This window comes from Mirounga leonina, unplaced genomic scaffold, assembly GCF_011800145.1.
Source record: "Mirounga leonina isolate KUSES-001 unplaced genomic scaffold, KU_Mleo_1.0 Mir_96, whole genome shotgun sequence".
In the NCBI taxonomy this organism is placed as follows: Eukaryota; Metazoa; Chordata; class Mammalia; order Carnivora; family Phocidae; genus Mirounga; species Mirounga leonina.
In genome coordinates this window covers 738130-753410 of record NW_023270871.1, presented here as the reverse complement: position 1 = coordinate 753410, position 15281 = coordinate 738130, and the positions used below count along the sequence as shown (strand labels likewise).

Here is a 15281-nt window from a genome sequence, read left to right as displayed (position 1 = left end):
AAGCAAACACCACAGCCCATCACAACGCTGTTCACACAAGCAGGGATGTCAAACACGTTCAGGACATGGAAAGTTCGCGTCCCACCCAGTTTGCCTATGTTACTCTAGTTGCACTGAAGAGCAATGGTATCAGGAAGGTTAAGTAAGGCGTTTTCAATTACTATTAAATTTTGATGTTTCCAGACCTAAAGCCAGTGGCTGCCAGTTGCCCTTATACAAATACAAATACAAATTTTGTAAGGACTTGGCTTGTCCACAACGAGCACTAACAGGAATTTATAAATCTCATCATTCCTGAGTTCGGTCTCAGCGTCCTATTACTTGGAGTTGTGTGAGATAAAAACAGACAGTAAAACAGAACACTGATAAATAAAATTGGGGTTTCTTTTGAGCCCCAAATCAAAAAAGTCTGTATCAAACATCACATGAAATCTGCAAATGCTTATGAGTGCCTCTTAAATAAGAAGCTTACATTAATTAAAATACAATAACCATGACAATTTTTACTGATTGTTTGGCACAACTGATGAATTCTAGATGTGTTCTTTGATAAAACTCCACACGTTTTGCAAACTGAGGGAAATGGAAATTCTAGGAATGATGACAGACAACAGCATCAGAAATAAAATGGCTTGAATGAGGAAAAGGAAAATTTAGTATTTCTTGTGGCAGAAGATAAATAAGATACTGAAAGTCACCTGCATAATGTAAAGCTGTTTTCCCAGAACTGTCAACGCTTTCGGCTGGGCATTTAGACTAGAAGACAAAAATAAATAAATACACATAATAAAATTCAGTTCTGTTTAGTTCATCCTTTTCCTGCAAGGTTATGATGTATCTTATTAGGAAGAGTTTAAATAGGAAGAAGCCCCGATTGCTGTGCTCCAGGGCCTACTGGGGAGGTGGGGGGGGGGGGGACTCATTTCCAAGTAATGGTGACCCAGGCAAGAGGTCACCTCTTTGTTGCTTTGGCTGTCCTGTCCTCTCTCTCACACTAGCACCCCATCACCAGCAGATCATCCCCATCAGCTAACACACATGCTCTAGGAGTTCTCACCTTGATCCCATCTTTCCCCCCATTTCCTGCCCTAATTCTCTATCCCTCTTCACAAAACCAACTTTCCAAGAACGGCCCACGTGCAATCCAGGCTTCCTCGCTTTCCATTCACTTCCAAACCCAGTGCAGCTGCGTGCTGTCCTCCAGACTCCACAGAGATGGCCCTAGTCGGTCACCAACAACCTTCATGTTTCCCACAACAACAAACATCTGTGTCCTCCCCCTACAGCAATCCACCCACTTCTCCAAACATTCCTTCCTTTCGGCTCCACACTAGCCTGCTTTCCTGGCCCCTGCTCTGGCCACTCCCCCTCCATTAGCCAAACAGAACCTTGGGGTTCCTCGCTGCTCTCTTCCTTGGTAATCTCATCCACACCCACCAAGAGGCTAATGACTCTCAAATGGAAATCTTAACAATAACCACCACAATAGTGCCTATTAGCTATCACGTGCCAGGCACTCTTCAAAATATTGTTTTAAGGCTCCTCACAACCCTAGATAGATACTATTATCACTCCCACCATCATTTGAGGAAACTGAGATACAAAGAAGTTAATAATTTACTCAAGTCACAGGAAGTGGCAGAGCCAGGATTCAAACCCAGATGTGTTGGGCTAGAGCCCATGTTCTTCTCTGTATACAACAGACACCATCTCTGAGTGCCAGGCTGGATAACCCATTGCCTAGTTCACAGTCCCGCTCCCTGTAGGCACCTCAAATGCAGCCCAGCCCAGACTTCTGGTCTCCTCTCCCTGACGCTTCCCTGTCTTTGTCAACAGCACCATCACCCAACTAGCCAACTAGCCAAAGATCACTGGGCCATCTCTGATTTCTTCTCCTTCCCCTCCGCCACCATGTCCTGTCAATTCTGTGTCCTAAATACACCTGCTCTACTCTCTCTTTCCCCATGATCACCCCGTCAGCTAAGCCAGCACCTTCTCACCCAGACAAGCTGTGGCTGCCTCCCGTGGTCTCCACAGCTTTGCTTTTGCCCCTATTCTCTCTAGGACTAGAGTGATCTTTTAAAACTGAATATCAGTCCTTCCTTTAAAGCCCTCCACAGTTCCATGCTGTGCTTAGAGGAGTTACAGTCTGCCTATTATGCCACATAGGCCGGCACCCCATGTCCTTCTTTCTCCTCCTCACTCGTTTTGCCCCAGGCTTTCTTTCCTCCCTAACCAGAGCCTTTCCTACTGGAGGCCCTCTGTAACTTGCTCTTCTCTCTGCTTGAGATGTTTTCCCCTTGGCTCTTTCCATCATTTTCAGCTTAAATATCACCTCTTCCAGGAGGCCTTCCCTGAATATCCACCCACACTCCTCTCTCTCAGGTCTCTGTTAGTTTTCTTCATGATGTTATGCAATATGTAATGTGTATTTGCGGATTTGTTTACAAGATGGCCAGCTCCATCAGGATAGGGGCTGCTCTGTTCTCTGTTCATGAGCATATATTCAATGCTTGACAGTGCATGGTGCCCACGGGGCACTTGTTAAAAGCAGGGGGGCCTAGCGGGCTCTTGGGGGAGGGAGAGAGTTCATTTGAATTTGAAGAATCTCACAAGACTCTTTGTGCTCATTGCCTTCAGGAGGCAGAACTTTAAAATGGTAGCCACTGGAGAAGAGAAGTCTCTCCAGCAGACAGTAAGAGCAAAGGCCTAGAGAGCCTACAGTGGATTAAGTACAGAGGGTAAGGGAAGGCAGGAGATAACAAGAGTCCCAACACAGAGGGCAGGGGATGCCAAGACACAAATGAAGAATTGGCTAGAGAGGTCCAGGACCCAAGGAAAGCAACCCATTCGTAGGACATCAAAGCCTCAGGTTTTAGCAACTATTCAGAAAGAAGAACAGCAAGTTTGCAAGTTAGAGGCAAGAACAGGCAATGTTAGAGTGAAATGTCTGTCTGCCCGTCAGTGGTAAGAAGAATGGAGATCAAGTTACGACTTACCATGCTTTGGCCTAATTTTAGAATAGCACAAGGAAGTGTTTAAAGGCTTCAAAGATTCCAGAGAAAAACCAACCCATTTGCATAACCAGATATAAAATTACATTAGAGGCTAGAATATCTGGTCCTTGCCCATGAGGATTTCCAGCTTGTCAAGTTCATTCTTCCCGAAAATTAGAGCCAGATGCAAAGTCTGGATAACCAAGCCAGACTGGGAATGGAGATTTAAAATACAAATAAGTTAAAGAAAAAATGAAGGGAAGGCCAAGGGTATGGAGGCAGGATACTGGGACAAGTCAGTGATTTGTCATTTATCCAGAGTGCCGGGTCTCAGAGAAGGCAGAGAAGTTCTATTTTAACCGTTTTCAGAGAGATGCCTCATAATAAAAAACATAATAATAATAATCACAGATGTTGATCTATTTTTCTTGAATTTCACTTCAAAGACCTGTTAAGGTTATGCATTCCTGGCATTGGTGGTAGCTTACATCATGTAATGGAAGACAAGAAGCTGTGTGATCAACAGAGCACGACAAGTTGAAGAATGTGACCACATTTCTGCATTAGAATTGCAAAGCCAAATCAAAGCAAGATGCCGGTCACACACAGCGCTTGCTCGTGAAGGCTGAGGCAGCAGTTCAACAGAACAGTCTGCCAGGCGCGGATTTTATTGCTCTGTGCTGTTCCTGAAAACCACCGGCTTGCATTCTGACTGGCAACAGAGGGGTGTTACAGTTTGGACTGCTATCGGGAGTTCATTAAATATTCATCTTTAAGGATTTACAGAGGTCGTCCCACTACATGAGCATTATAAGAGGGCAAGGTTAGCAAACCCGGAAGTTGGCTTGAAATTATAAAGAATAAAACCAAGAACCTAAACAAAAACCAAGAACTAAAAGCTCATTAAAAGTGACATATGAGGAAACAGCAGTTAAAATTCTGTTTCTCAGTAAGAGCTGTGTTCTCCCAATGACAGAAGGAGAGAATACTAGGATACTGGAGATCCTGTATCATAAGGATCTTCAACAGCATGGAAAAAGTTTTTAAAATGGACTACGTAAGGGATACAAGCCTTTCAGGAAAGAAAGTGAGGAGCTGAATGAAGGAGAGAAAAAGGCTGGATCCCAGGAAGACACTCCAAATTCTGATTAGGATCCTCTTCCCTTACCAGCGCAACTGCTATGGAAATAATCTTCTCCTTGGTTATCATTTAAAGAATGATGCCTCTTAGGAAATGCAGTTTCTGGGATGGTATTTAAAGGAGCGTGCGTGTGTTTGTTCTTTCACAGATAAGGGTACTCTTGAATTTTGACATCATTTTAGGTTGTTCCATGTTACCTGAAGGAGCTTCCGGATGCATTCATGGTGGCTGTTCTTGGCTGCGAGGTGTAAAGCACTGTGTCCTAAATGGAGTGAAAAAAAAAGTTTTGGAAAAAAAGGCCACACGTTTTAAATCCCTTTCTTATCTCTGTAAGGAAGACAACTATGAGGAAATAAACTGTTCTCCAACAAAGACGGGATTGTTACTCTTTAGGGGAAGACCTCAGCTTCTTATCTGTAAAGTTCAGTGACTAAAGAGCCGAGAACACAGAGCATCCTGCCCGCTGGGTAATATTCGGGGTCTACTCCAAGTGCCGTTTCTCTTGGGGTGCCATGAAATCTTTTTTTTTTTTTTAAAGATTTTATTTATTTATTTGAGACAGAGAGAATGAGAGAGACAGAGAGCACATGGGAGGGGGGAGGGTCTGAGGGAGAAGCAGACTCACAGCCGAGCAGGGAGCCCGACGCGGGACTCGATCCCGGGACTCCAGGATCATGACCTGAGCCGAAGGCAGTCGCTTAACCAACTGAGCCACCCAGGCGCCCGGGTGCCATGAAATCTTAGCTAGAAGCTTGCAGGTGACTCAAGACATGCAGCTCAGCTCTGCAACTGTATGTATGCCAAATGCCCTGCATCCACATCAGCCACACCAGGCTTCGACTACCACAGGCCCAGGAACCCAAGAGAGGCTGCCCGTGGGCCAGGCGAGAACATTCTGAACACCCACACACTTAAATCCCGGTTTTGGACCTTTCATTTCCCTCTCCTCCAAATGTGCTCCAGCCCCTGCATGGAAATTACCTTGAGTTTTCAGATATTCAAAATCCTTCTGTGGAAGAAGGGAAAGAGTTGTAAAGCCAGTAATACACTATTTAAGTGGCATTTCTTTATGTTCCCTTCATAGAACGTGACTCCAACAGGAGGCACTCCGATGCCTCAGCGGTCAGCTTTAGGAAGTGCTCATGCTGGACCCAACTCTCTCCACTGCCTAATGGGCCTACAGAATTTCTATGGAAGAGGGGCTGAGGGGCAGCCTCCAGGCAGAAGGCCTGGCTACCAGCCCAGCAGGCTCCCACCCGAGGCCCTTCCCAGCTGCTCTGCGCTGAGCCTGGAATCTCTCCCTCCGGATCACCACACGGCTTACTCGCTCATCTCAGATGCCGCTGTAAGGGTGCTTTGGAATGGTGTATCCCCTGACCTCCCCTTTTAAAATTCCCATTCCTCGGCCACCTTTTTAATCCTTACTCCCTGCTTCATTTCTGTTCTTCACAGCACTGAGCACCTTCCCACACTCCCTTCCCACCCCAACCCCTCCACACAACACACACATCTATGGGGATCATTGTTTTTCTTTCCCGACTAGACTATGAACTCATTGAGGACAGGAAATTCGGACTCTTTCCCTGCTGTGTCTCTAGTCCAGCACGGATGATGCCTAGTAGGTTCTTAATACACACTTGTTAATTTGAATTAGAAGGTATAGCTCATTCCAAATGTCTGGGGAGGAGGTTTGCGGGGAAGAACCAAAATTACCACTGCTAGCCAACCTAGCACACATAGTCAACTCTTAAATTCTCCATTTTCCAAACTTTTTGGCCAAGATACGCCCAATGTAACACCTGTAAACAACCCATACTTTGGGACATGCTTCAAAAATGGTTTCTCAGCCTCAGCGCTATTGATTCTTTAAGCTGTGTGTGTTGAGGGGAGGGAGGTTGTCCTATGCATTTTAGGGTAATAAGCAGTACCTCTGGCCTCTACCCATTATATGTCCATTTGTGATGATCAGAAATGTCTCCAGATGTTGCCAGATATTCCTTGGGGGCAAAATCACCCCTGGGGAGAACCATGGGGCTTAGAAACAACAATTTCTTTTATATGGTGGTCCAGTCTCCAAATATCATTTCTCCTTTTTGAAATAGTCTTCATGGGGCACCTGAGTGGCTCAGTCTTTAAGCGTCCACCTTCAGCTCAGGTCATGATCCCAGGGTCCTGGGATCGAGCCCCGCATCGGGCTCCCTGCTCCTCGGGAAGCCTGCTTCTCCCTCTCCCACTTCCCCTGCTTGTGTTCCCTCTCTCGCTGTGTCTCTCTCTGTCAAATTAATAAATCTTTTTTTTTTTTAAGATTTTATTTAAGAGAGAGAGTGCGCACACATGTGCTCACATGAGTGGGGCGGGGAGGGGCAGAGGGAGAAGCAGACTCCCCGCTAAGCAGGGAGCCCGATGCAAGGCTCCATACCAGCATGTGGAGATCATGACCTGAGCCAAAGGCAGACGCTTAACCGACTGAGCCACCCAGGCACCCCCTGACTATAAATCTTTAATTATTGGAGTAGGAAATACATACAAATTAGAGGGTTTAGGACCCCAGTGAGCTGTACAGAAGCACGTGTGAGGTCAGAAGATCAGATTCCTTCTTTTCTGAGACCAGCTGAACTACAGGATTCTAAGGGCATCCGTGAGGGGGGATTGTTTAGGTGGTGCAGAACACTGAGAGGCAGGAATCCCTCCAACCTCTCCCACATGGATGAGGATGAGGAAGGTTGGCAATGGAGACCCTTGGAAGCAGAAAGACAAACCTCTTCTCTTCCTCATCCTCCTTTTACTGCATGAGAACCCCTCCTTCCAGGATGTATACTACATCATAGTATGAGTTCGGTTACAGTATGCATGAAATAGGCTTCGGTGGGCTAGCCTCGCCCCCAACTATCATCTGTACCAGTGTTTCTAAGGACAAACACATTCTGAGTTCTAAACAAATGCCTTACAGATGAACTTTTGGAAGCCATCCCGATTGTAAGTAGAAGATTGTTTATGTCATGTATGCAGTGCGTTAGCTTTCGTCTATGCGGTGGACAAAAGCTGTTCTACATAAAGAGCACCCATTGGAAAAAGACACAATTCTCCAGAGACAAGATAGTAGGGAGGTTTAAACAACTCAGCATAAAATAAACAACAGGGCTTCATTGCACTCCAAGTGTTCTAGTCATACCTGGAAGTAAGTACTGTGTTTCTAAAGGAAACACAATTCTTTTATTCCCTGGCCCTATGCGACGTTTTCCTAAACCAGGAGAACGACGGTATTTCCCATTCAAATAGTCTCAAAATCCAAATAATACATCATTCCCTGGACATTACACTGAAGCAAGAGGTCTCTCACTCCTAAGGTTAGAACAAAATCCTCTTTCCAAATGCAAAATTTTCTGGAGAGAATACATTATATTAGTGACAGACTCTCAGTGTAATGAGACAGTGTATAAGTCTGGCCCCCATTCAGCTGTGGATCTGTCTGGAATATCAGGAAACAATTTCCCAAAAGCAAATAACACGGCAACCCTAATTCAGTACATTCTGGCAGAACTTTGCCTGTAAGTAAAAAGACCAGTGTTATTTATAAGTCAAGAATCATGGGCTATTACAGGTAGTATAAAAATCCTATTAATGAAAGGAAGTCTGAAAAGGATGGCCCAGGGGCACCTGGCTGGCTCAGTCGGTAGAAAGTACGACTCTTGATCTCGGGGTCATGAGTTTCAAGTCCCACACTAGGTGGAGAGGACTTAAAAAAATAAAAATAAAAAGTAAAAAGGATGGCCCAGCCATTCTTGCCATGGAACACCTTCTCCCCGCCCCCCATCATCTCAGACAATAAGCCTTTATTCAATTCTTTAAGATCACAGGATTATAAAATGGAGAAGAATTAACTAATAGAGGAATTATTGATGTACTCTTCAAGTGTATGTGAAAAACTTTGAAACTAATGAAGTCAGAAGATAGAGATAGGGCTAACAAGGCCAAAGTCTGAAAAAATCACGGTTTTAGATAATATAGAAACATTTAGAAAAATAAAGAGAATAATAACTAGATAAGATTTAAAATATTTTCTTAAAAATTAGAGTTTCAGAATGCGGACTATATTTAAACAATAAAAGTATAAATTTGGTTCTTATTTATAGTTTTATTTATTTTTTATTTGTTTTTAAACATTTTATTTATTTATTTGACAGAGGGGAGACACAGCAAGAGAGGGAACACAAGCAGGGGAGTGGGAGAGGGAGAAGCAGGCTTCCCGCGGAGCAGGGAGCCCGATGCGGGGCTCGATCCCAGGACCCTGGGATCATGACCTGAGCCGAAGGCAGACGCTTAAACATCTGAGCCACCCAGGCGCCCCTTATTTATAATTTTAAATATATTTAAACATCATTAGTCATAGTAATCCTCATCTTTTCACCATATTTTCATTGCTGAGGCACAGGTCCGTTTACCTTGTTATATATATCCCCAGGAGAGGATCCGAGTATGAAAGACTATTTACAGCCACTATTTTTACTATTAGATATGGAATCACCCCTTAGTCCCCCCAGTATAGATTTGTATAGCATTCCATATGGAATTAAAAGACTTGTTTGTGTGTGTGTATACCATCTGAAGTATTTTTATGGCCAGGTTATGCTGATGGCTGTATATGGTTGACCTTTCTGACCACCCATACACAAGTCAACAGCAAGTAAAGTACGACAAATCATACAATCGTTTTTTCATTTTTCTTTGTTCTAAATGAAAATATGAAATACACTTTATTGGCTATAATTTGCAGTTACAGTTTAAACGACCCATTCTCTAAAGTGCCTGAGTTTTAAGATGGCTAGATATTACCTTTTGTGTCTTTACATGGTATCAAATCTGAGTGGGATTAGGGGGCATAAAGGAATGGAAGTTCACCTAGAAATCAAAACAAAAATTAAGCCAGCCCTTAGAAACCCCAGAGAAAAGTAAGGGCTCTCAAGCATTCCTCCTTCTGAGGACTATGCATTCTGATGTTTCCATATCCCAGTTCTCACTCTCCTAAGTCTCTCTTCTGTGAGAAAAGACGTTTTATTTTGAAGGTTAAGTGTGCAAAGGGATCAGAGAAAATTTAAGATATGGGTGTGAGATACAAAATGCACATTATCCTCCAATCTCTGTCTCTACCTCCTTGTGTAACAAAACCTTCGATATTTTTAACAGGACACGTTGCTGCCCAGAGTTCCCAGCTTCCCAGAAAGCCGAGTGTGGCCACAGATCACACTCTGTGCAATGAGATCTAAGTGTGTGTCATTCGTGGGCTGTGCTTGCCCCTCCCCTTTGCAGCTGCTGGGGCGCAGATTCAGGGGAAGCCGCCTTGGGCTATGAGGACCACAGCCGCACCCTGGATGGTGGAGCAACAGAGGTCTGTATCCCTCACAGTGTGGAGCTGAGCTGCCATACCGATTTGGGGCTTTCAACTGAGAGAGAGAAAATTCTATTTGTTTCAATCACTCTTACTTTGGTATCCTGTCCCATTGTGTCAAATGTATACACTCATGAATAGAGGGTGTCTGAAAGCAGATGCTTCAGAAAAGCCCTGATAACAAACAGAAGATTCTTTGGTCTTCTTCAACCTTTTTTTTTTTTTTTTTTTTAAGATTTTATTTATTTGCGAGACAGAGAATGAGAGACAGAGAGCATGAGAAGGAGGAGGGTCCCAGGGAGAAGCAGACTCCCCGCCGAGCGGGGAGCCCGATGCGGGACTCGATCCCGGGACTCCAGGACCATGACCTGAGCCGAAGGCAGTCGCTTAACCAACTGAGCCACCCAGGCGCCCTGGTCTTCTTCAATCTTCTGTTAATGCTTCTGTTCAATCCTGCCTCATCCTCCAGGGTGCTAAATGCAGGCACCACCACCCCCCACTCTGAAAAAAAGCCTAGGAGTCAATTTTACTATTTATCCGGGAGAAGTGCTTTCTAAAGAAACAGACAGAAATGCCAATCCCTACGTCAGTGAAGAACCAGAGCAAGCAAAATAAAAGATGCTAGACAAATAACATAGGTCCAGCTCAGAGATGGCGCTGTGGGCTTAGGAGCTGGCTTTCCTACGTGACCACGACACACCCGTGTGTGGTGGTCAGCAAACAGGCAAGTAAGGAATGGGGGGAAAACTGCCAAAACCAAAAACGTAAGCCATCAGCTTCTACCAGTGTTTGGGTTTTCTTTTTCTGATTTGTACAATGAAAGCAGCTGGCCTGGTGATTGTAAAAAACATAAAGATGTGAAACCTTTTCAAAAGTCTCATGTGTAAAAGATAATAAAGGTGTTGTGGGTGAGGTAGCAATAATCGTGATCATCTAGGAGCCACACGCAGGGAGCCCTCACGGCGTCGTGGGCCCTGGGACGCCCACACTGACCTTGGCGCTGAAGCCTCAATGGCCATTCCTCTAAAATGATGTGACCCGGGGCGCCCAGGTGGCTCAGTTGTTAAGCGTCTGCCTTTGGCTCAGGTCATGATCCCGGGGTCCTGGGATCGAGCCCCACATCGGGCTCCCTGCTCCGCGGGAAGCCTGCTTCTCCCTCTCCCACTCCCCCTGCTTGTGCTCCCTCTCTCGCTGTGTCTCTGTCAAATAAATAAATAAATAAAATCTTTAAAAAAATAAAAAAATAAAATGAAGTGACTGCTGTTGTACTGGAATCATACCCAAGGCCTTATCTTCTGACAGTGATTTGCTCATAAGAGTGCTTGTAAAGCATCCATAAAAATTCTCTGGTCAGACTTCCAAACATTTCATGTGGAAAGATAGTTGTGAAAAAAAAATAGATGTTAAGAAGCCCTTTGCTTCTTGGGCGCCTGGGTGGCTCAGTTGGTTAAGCGACTGCCTTCGGCTCAGGTCATGATCCTGGAGTCCCGGGATCAAGTCCCACATCGGGCTCCCTGCTCGGCAGGGAGTCTGCTTCTCCCTCTGACCCTCCCCCCTCTCATGTGCTTGCTCTCTCTCATTCTCTCTCTCTCAAATAAATAAATAAAATCTTAAAAAAAAAAAAAAAAAAGAAGCCCTTTGCTTCTTAAAACCTCTTTTTAAATCTAGTCACTGGTTTTAAAAATAGGAAATTACACCAGTTCAGTCATCCTATAGCCTTGGTGGATAAATCTAATAAAAAGGGTCAGTGTAGTATATTTTGAAAGCAGTTTTTTTCCAAAAATTCTACAGGGCAGTATGATGTATGGTTAACAGATTTCTGTACCAGTTCTCAGTGGGTGTTTGGATTGAAGTTGGCCATTTCTCAGTAACAATGTGGCAATATTTAAGTAGGTTTACTAAAAAGACAACATCTCTAAGAGCTGAGCCATTTAATTCACCCCTAAACCACCATAAAAGGTGTTTTGGATGAATGATGGTCAACTGAGGCATGGTGACTAATGGATTGTGCTTTTCTTTCTTTCTTCCTTCCTTTCTTCTTTCTTTCTTCCTCTGTCTCTTTCTTTCCTTCCTTCCTTCTTTAAAGATTTTATTTATTTATTTGAGAGAGAGCATAGATGAGAGGGAGAAGCAGGTACCCCGCTGAGCAGGGAGCCCGATGCAGGGCTCGATCCCAGGACCCTGGGAGACACTTAACCAACTGAGCCACCCAGATGCCCCTGTGCTGTGCTCTTGTGAGAGAGAAAGATGGGGGTAGGTGATAAAGCAACTGGGAGGACACAAGCATGGGCAGTAAAAGCCATCGCATTTACCTTGGTTTTTTTTGCGAAGGACAAAATCTAAGGAGTGTTGTTGTTCTGAATAACACAACCAACGTCTCTATGCACATTTTCCTTGCAGCTTTTTCCTTTTGTTCCTACATTCTCTTTGCATGCTTTCAAGAAATCATGAGAAGTCAGTGCCTCATTCAGTAAGCCCGAAGACCAAAGTGCTACCCTTACTGCTAAAACATGTTAGTGGGGAGGGAAGTGATTGGTGGCTCTAAGACATTTTTATGTCATTGAATGTTTGGACAATGTTCTGGGCCCACATAGTGCTGTGGAGTCCCACCAATTTCAATCAGGGTTAAAAAAAACATGGAGCGTGGCAGTGCCCACGGACCGGCACAGAGAGCAACTAGGATGAGTCTGCAGTGTCCCCTCCGGTGTTGCTTCTTGGAGGGTGGTGTCATCTCAGTCATCAAGGCACTGGGCGCTACACTGGGGTGTCCAGGTCTCAAGGCCCAACACTTCATTAGACTCTTAAAAACTGAGTTAGGGCTCTGGTAGGAAATACAGACTCTACCCAATGTGTCATGTGGCACAAAAACCTTAGAGCTTTAAGTGTCCGAAATGATACTAGTGGAACATTAAAAAAAAAAAAAAAAAAAAGAAGGTAGTCTGTAGACTTTATTATGTAATGTGATCTCAACTATATAAAACTCTGCCAGGGAAAATCTGGAAGGAAATGTAGCAAAATAGTAAAAGTTTCCTTTTCTTCTTAAGAGTAGAAGCATTGGTAAGGGATGCCTGGGTGGCTCAGTCAGTTGGTTAAGCATCCGACTCTTGGTTTTGACTCAGGTCATGATCTCAGGGTCCTAGGATTGAGCCCCACAATGGGTTCCACGCTCAGCTGGGAATCTGCTTAAGGATTCTCTCCCTCTCCCTCTGCCCCTCCTCCTGCTTGCACTCTCTCTCTCTATCAAATAAATAAATAAAATCTTACAAAAAAAAAAAAAGAGTAGAAGCACTGGTTAGCTTCTCTATAGTTTTCTGTATTTCTTTAATTTTCTACCATGAACATCAGAGAAACATATTTTTCCCTAGAACAAAAAGACAGAGGGGAAGAGACATTTGGTTATGATAGAGATAACTAGACTCCTGACTAATATATTTCTTTTGTTAAAGATTTATTTCTTTATTTGAGAGACAGTGCACGCAAGCGAACACGTGCACGGGGTGGGAGAGGGAGAGAGTGAGAGAGTCTTAAGCAGACTCTGTGCTGAGCATGGAGCCCGATATGGGGCTTGATCTCAGGACCCTGACTAATCTATTTCTTAACATCAAATGCAATGAAATGAATCTGTATTATAGATCTAATTTATTCACTCTAAGCTAATTCCTTTAGATTAGGACTTTCCTAGACAGAAAACTCCATCTACTTATGATGACATACTTCTCATCAAGGGTATTTTAGCCAATCGGACTGCCCTTGCCTGTATGTGGTATGACTTTTAAGGTAATGACAAACTTTTAAAAACAAGCAAAGTAACTAGGTCTTGGGATCAAGGATGACTTTAATCAGTGCAACATAAATTAGTATTTCCCTTAAGGTAGTCACTTAAGGAAACCATTCTTCCATAGGTATTGACATTTCTCAAAGTATTTTTTTTTTTTGGAGCTTTCTGTGGTACTGCTCAGGAAAAGCATTCTGTTACTTCAATCACTCTCTATTTTTGACCAAAAATGGTTTTACCAGTTTGATACCTCAGTTATCTGACTTAACTTCAAGTGGCTTTTGGCCTGTCCTAAAAAAACAAATCTGTTCTCAAAGGATAAAGATCCCCTAACCCTGAGATTTAAAAAAATAATGCCACAGGGCGCCTGGGTGGCTCAGTTGGTTAGGCGACTGCCTTCGGCTCAGGTCATGATCCTGGAGTCCCGGGATCGAGTCCCGCATCGGGCTACCTGCTCAGCGGGGAGTCTGCTTCTCCCTCTCCCGCTCCCCCCTCTTGTGCTCTTTCTCTCTCTCAAATAAATAAATAAAATCTTAAAAAAAAATAATAATAATGCCACAGACTTTTTGAAAATAATTCTGAAACAAGGTCCTCCAACCATATTTTGAGTAGTAACAGCATTCTCACAATACCTGACTGACCTCCCCTGTCCAAGACAACTACTCTGAGGTGGCCAGTGTGTTGGGGGTTGGAAAAGGGATCCTTCATGGATTAATGCAAAGCCTAGATAAAGACTATGGAATAGACTGATTTCATATTCCAGTAAAAACTAACAAAAGCCTTGTAGAAGGCATAGGTTCTGAAGTACAATAGAGAAATGAAAAGCCATCAGTAATTGCTTTGGTCCGGCCAGCAGGGGCAGAACCCCCAGCTGGAGACCCCAGGGACTCCTTCCTGTAGAACAGTGTTCATAAAAGATATGACTACACTTTCTTCTCTCTCCGTTTGCCTTGTTCGTCATCTATCAACACTGGCTTCACATTAGAATCACCTGGGGAGCTTTATAAAAAATGCCAGTTGGCTGGCAACCTTCAGACAATGGAATCTGAATCTCAGAAGACAGAGCATGGTACAGATGTGTGGGGGTTGTATGTGTCTATACTGTTTATTCTTTTCCTTCCATTCTCTCCCTCCCTCCCCCTCCTTCCAGTTCCCAGGTGACTCAGATGCACTGAAGCACGATAAGGGGTGGGAACCATGGGCAGCTGGTCCAGATGAAGATCATGGCTTCTGTCTACAGAGCTCATCTCAGCTGGCTGACAAAATGAGCTCCTAAACAACACACTGCATTTCATCACCTCATACGATGATTCGTAAAAACAAAAATTAAGAAATATTGCCTGGTCCATACATATAGTCTAAGAAAATAGTAAATATGGAATAAGAAGCATACAGTTTCTAGTTGACTGACCACATACATGATGAAAACACCTGTAAAGGCACAAAGGATGAAATCACGGCAGAGCCTAGTCATTAGCGGTGATTCTAGGTTCTTCTTTTGGTGTATCTGTAGACTGGAAATTTTCCACAATGAATATGTCTCACCTTTGTGATACCTACTCGTGTGCTGGCCTGTTGACTTAAGAAATAAAGACCACATACCGGCAGTATCTTGGGCAGTCACGTCCACGCCATGTGTCACCATGACCCTGAGGCACTCCACATGCCCTTTTGTAGCAGCAAGATGAAAGCTGAAAAAGAGGTAAACACAATTGCCTTAAGATTTCCACTCTTTGGAGTTCATCTCCAACAATACTTTTTGCCTTTTCACGTACACTTTCTCTCACTTGAGCTCCACGACCTGAGGAGGTATTATTAGCAAACTCGCTTTAAAGATGAGGAAGCTGAAGCTCCAAGTGGTCTGATAATTTGCTCACCGACACTTTTTATTAAGTAGTGGAGTATGGGAGCTAGATCTTAGGTTTTCCAACCCACAGACCAGGCTTGAAAGAGGTAAGATTCAACTACATCATTCATCTCTTT

General features: G+C 43.9%; 1 protein-coding gene across 7 annotated transcripts in view; it reads right to left on the bottom strand.

Moving 5' to 3' along the window:
* Nucleotides 1–15281, bottom strand: part of LOC118006401 (ankycorbin) — a 137894-nt gene that overhangs the window by 18695 nt on the left and 103918 nt on the right. For all 7 annotated transcript variants that reach the window (XM_034999031.1, XM_034999026.1, XM_034999027.1 and 4 more), the window contains 3 exons: nt 14901–14989; nt 4335–4399; nt 699–756 (listed from right to left, as the gene is read on the bottom strand). In XM_034999031.1, coding sequence (XP_034854922.1) covers nt 699–756; nt 4335–4399; nt 14901–14989 — 212 coding nt within the window. The remainder of the gene's footprint in view (nt 1–698; nt 757–4334; nt 4400–14900; nt 14990–15281) is intronic.